This window comes from Primulina eburnea, chromosome 6 (assembly GCF_022965805.1).
Source record: "Primulina eburnea isolate SZY01 chromosome 6, ASM2296580v1, whole genome shotgun sequence".
Taxonomy (NCBI): Eukaryota; Viridiplantae; Streptophyta; class Magnoliopsida; order Lamiales; family Gesneriaceae; genus Primulina; species Primulina eburnea.
The window spans coordinates 1,720,394-1,724,841 of record NC_133106.1 but is presented as its reverse complement, the minus strand read 5'-3'; the positions used below and the strand labels follow the sequence as shown (position 1 = coordinate 1,724,841).

Genomic DNA, 4,448 nt, shown 5'->3' with positions numbered 1-4,448 from the left:
TTGTTAATTATATATATATATATATATATATATATATTGTTAATTATATATATAAGCCGACGTTAGTGGGTTGTGATTTATTATAAATGTTATTTGGTGGGTAGTTAATGAAATAAAAATAATAATTTGTGATATTTTATGGGAACTAATTATCTCTTTTAAAGTACGAGTTAGGATTACAGCTAATTGGGTAGGCAAAAACTTGTATGAGACGGTCTCACGGGTCGTATTTTGTGATATGGATCCCTTATTTGGATCATTCATAAAAAAATATTATTTTTTATTTTGAATATCGATAGGATAGACGTGTCTCACAAATAAATATTCGTGAGACCATCTCACAAGAGACCTACTCAAATATGTATACATTTAGCCCTAGTCCTACTATTGCTGTAAAAAGTAAAAATTCAAATGACACATTGTAATTTCTTGTTTTTCAATTGCTTCTCACTTTCCATCAAATTTAATTTGGAAGAATCTCTGCAAGAATACACCCCACGCACCCAAATTTTTACGTATAGTTTTACGATGAATATGTGAGTTTGGCCAAAGAAGAAATCAAAGGAAATTCGATCTTCGCAATTGGAATTAATTGGTTAAAAGAAAGATTCAATTATCTCAAAATTACATGCATAGCTGTAATAAATCGCAGCAAACCAAATTCAAGCCTTTCGCATCCCTAGCTACTGTTCATAAAACCCTCGAAGATTACATTAAACCTGACGAAATTTAACAGGAATTCGCTTCGCAATTGTTGTTCTGCATGAAGGGCAGCCATTCATCCCTTGCTTTTCATGGATGATGTTGCATTCCACGCAAAGAACCTGATGAGCACAAGGCAAGAACACCACCGATATCTCTTCATTCATGCACATAACGCATTCCCTCGCACGTCCGCTCCCAAATTTATTCGGCAACACGAGCAAGTTCTTGGTGGTTTTCGATTGCTGCAACGCACGGAATGTGAAGAAGTCATCGCTGCTGCTCGAACAGGAACCATATCCGATGTTAAGAGCTGCTATTTTCGATCTTTCGGCTTTCAATCTCAATTCGGAGATCATATTCTCAAGATTCTTGATATCTTCTTTGGTTTTGTGAATGTTCATCTCGGCCATTTGTGTTAGGCTTTCTGCCTCAGCTATGGCCAAAGCTTCATCTTCCTCTCTTTTGGATTTAAGGTATGTGTAATTCGCGATGGCCTTGAGTTTCTCCCTCTCCTCTTGCCTCAACAGTACCTATAACAGATCATCACAAAAAGATTCGACTTACATATACGATAAACATATGATACAAAGGTTAAACTATCTTTTTGCCACCAATATAAGAATAAGCATACCTGGAACCGATCTTGGCGTTCTTTCATCTTTTCTAGCCGATTGTTTAACTCAGCTACTTCATTTTTTGCACTAGCCAATTGATCCAGGCATAAACCTTTTTCGGCATCCAACGACTGACATTTCCTTATCGCGTCCTGCTCCCTCTCAATACAATCCTCCAAATATTGGTAAGACTGTGTTGCCCGCAGATTGGAAACACCCATCTTCTTCCTCAACATAGAATTCTCCTCTTGAAGCTTGTGAAAGTAGGAGTTAGCCACCTCGATCTGGTTGACGGCATTGGACAACGCAGTTTCCATTTCAAAGATTCTCTTATTGGTACTATCCTCCATGATTTGCTTCTCCTTAATAAACTTTGCCCCCTCCTCTTTCTCTTGCCTCAACTTTTTCAACTCCCCCTGATCTTGGGTAAGTCTTTTAGTAGCCTGCATAACTTTCTCCTTCGCCCAATCTGCCCAGTATTGGAGCATTTTCTCGAGTTCTTGCTTACGAGGCATTAGTGTCAGGATGTCTCCGTCTTTCTCATCTTGTGGGATGTGCTTCTGAAGAGTTTCATCATACGGGATCCCAGCGTAATAATCAGTGTCCTTCAAAGTTTCAGAAACATGGGTCTTAGCCTTCAAACGAGGATCTCGAGGAAAATTGGATTTTGCTTCAACTGAGGCAGAAACCATTACTTTAACAGGCAAGGCAGGAGCAGATACATCAGGTTTGGATAAGTTTGCCTCAGCGATCTTCGTCAGCAAATTAGATTGCGACTTTAGTGATTTCTCCAGCACCATATTCCCCAAGGCAGTAAACTTTGCTTTGTAAGCGTCTTGTGAAGCATGATCCTTTTGATGTTTCTCCAATTGAAGTGCTTTTCGCCGGGACTTATCTTTCTTAGACTTAGCCTTTTTACCGACCCCCCCGGATTTCTCATTCATGAGTACTCCTGCTGGTGCTGAGGCCCGAACATGATCTCTAGCGAGGCATAACTGGTCCCTCATTTCCTCGACGGAAATAGAAACTTTTTTCCCTGGATAGGTGGTGCAATTTGGTGGATGGAGAGGAGGCCTGGGAATGGGGATGTCGGGGCATGAACTTGTAGAATCAGGCATTGGTTTATTTCCCGTATTCTGATTAGCTGAATGACTGGTTTGCGAAGCTCCTTCCTCCGCCAAACACGCCCTCGACAGATTCATATCACTCCTCAGCAGACACAGCATTGCTTCTTTGATTGTTAACTCCGGCCTTGCCTCAAGGATCACATTGGTCATCTCGAGTACAAAGTACTCTACCAAGCTCTTTAACCCATCAGATACAGGCTTCTTTGGTATGTTGCACTCCTTTTCTGTCTTAAGTAAATTCAAAGCACCATCCACAATGTTCGACAGTACATCTTTACTTCCACGACTTAGGCCGGAATTTAGAACCGCCCAGCCGGCAGCTACCTCGCTATATCCACATTCAACAACCTTTTTAATTGCGGTTTCAAAAATCGCAAGCATATTACTGGTCAAGAGCCCCTCAAGATGAAGGGCCCTATGTTCTTCCCAGTCATATTCGGGTAAATCATCATCTTCCTCTTCCTCGACAACCTTCTCCACACTTAAAGCGTCCAAAGTCAGCGCCTTGTGGCCATGAAATTCATTCAGAGGTGTGGCAGATTCATCGACCGGAGTTTCTATCACTGCATCAGATAAAATCTCTCTCTCGCTACCACTTTCTTTATCAATATTGGTTGTCAATAAGCCTCCACTGCTATCTTCACCACACTCGTTGCCACCCATGAGTCTTAAACGACGGCGCGGAAAATAGGTTTTGTAATCTCAAACAATTCAAACCTGTTGGTGCAATCGTCTGTGTGATATCAGTGTCCTACCATAACAGAAAAAATACTTAAGACTGCATAAAATTATTTTATAAACGAAAATCACTAGTCTATCATGAACTCCTGATCGATGATAAAAAACACAAAAAGAGAAGTTCATTTGAAAACATCATTAACCCTATGTAAATTCCAATAAAAATTCAAGGAAAAAAAATGCTGAAACCTGGGAACCTTCGGCAAAAAGCAAAAAATTAAGGTTTTTTCCTGCATAAAAACCACTTGAATAATAAGATTAAAACAAGAGGAAAGAAAAACATAGAATATTCATTCTGATTGAAATCTAAAACATGCCCATTCCATACCAACAAATCACAAACAGAAAAAACCAACACTAAAATCTCATCCGAAAAGGCCAAAACCCTCTCGAGTTGATGTCATGACCTTTCCCATTTGCGGGAGAGGCGTATGCCCAATGTACCAAAAAAAAAAAATCTCAATCCAAAAGGGAATTAAAAAACTGCTCCAAAGATGAAGAGCAAGTAAATTCTTGCTTGAACTTTGAATGAATTTTGAATCATCAAACAAGACAAAAGATTCAGACTTACCAGCAAAAAGGGCACTCACAAAACCATGTGAATCGAAAAGGGCTACATTCCATTCATGTTTGAATTAAAAAACTGCTCCAAAGATGAAGAGCAAGTAAATTCTTGCTTGAACTTCGAATGAATTTCGAATCATCAAACAAAACACAAGATTCAGACTTACCAGCAAAAAGGGCACTAACAAAACCATGTGAATCGAAGAGGGCTACACTCCATTCATGTTTTTCTCCGCTCACAAAACACCATGCACACTCACTCACGTTTTATACTCTTTCGCACACCAGAGCTCGTCTTATATAGGCCATCGGGCTACCAACTTTTTGTTAAAGTTCATCCAAACATAATTTTGCCAGTGAATTTTGTAAACCAGATGGCAAGATTACATGAATGATGCCCTTAATCCTCATTAATGTTTCGCACCTTTTTACATCAGCAGCATCCATTTTTGTCTCTTTTACCAGATTCTCGCTAATCTTTTTTACTAAATGGTGTAAATCCAATGAACTCGTAATTCATACTCAGCCCTATACATTAAATATATTCAAATCTTGCAAATATATTGAAATGACTTTTTTCTTAAATTTTGTGATTATTTCCAAGATATTAAAGTTATACTCGTGATGTTTTCACATTTCATGCATTACATAATTATGAAATTTCAGTTGGCAATGCTAATATATTGCCTACCTATATAAT

The 4,448-nt window shown here is 38.8% G+C and overlaps 1 protein-coding gene across 1 annotated transcript; it reads right to left on the bottom strand.

Annotated features, from left to right (window-relative positions):
- Nucleotides 1-608: 608 nt before the first annotated feature.
- Nucleotides 609-4,007, bottom strand: LOC140833298 (putative E3 ubiquitin-protein ligase RF298). The gene is made up of 4 exons (XM_073197673.1): nucleotides 3,916-4,007; nucleotides 3,374-3,414; nucleotides 1,337-3,163; nucleotides 609-1,235 (listed from the first exon to the last, which is right to left on the bottom strand). Exons 3-4 carry the CDS (start codon nucleotides 3,107-3,109, stop codon nucleotides 714-716), a joined length of 2,295 nt encoding a protein of 764 aa, XP_073053774.1. The 5' UTR covers nucleotides 3,110-3,163; nucleotides 3,374-3,414; nucleotides 3,916-4,007; the 3' UTR covers nucleotides 609-713.
- Nucleotides 4,008-4,448: the final 441 nt, after the last annotated feature.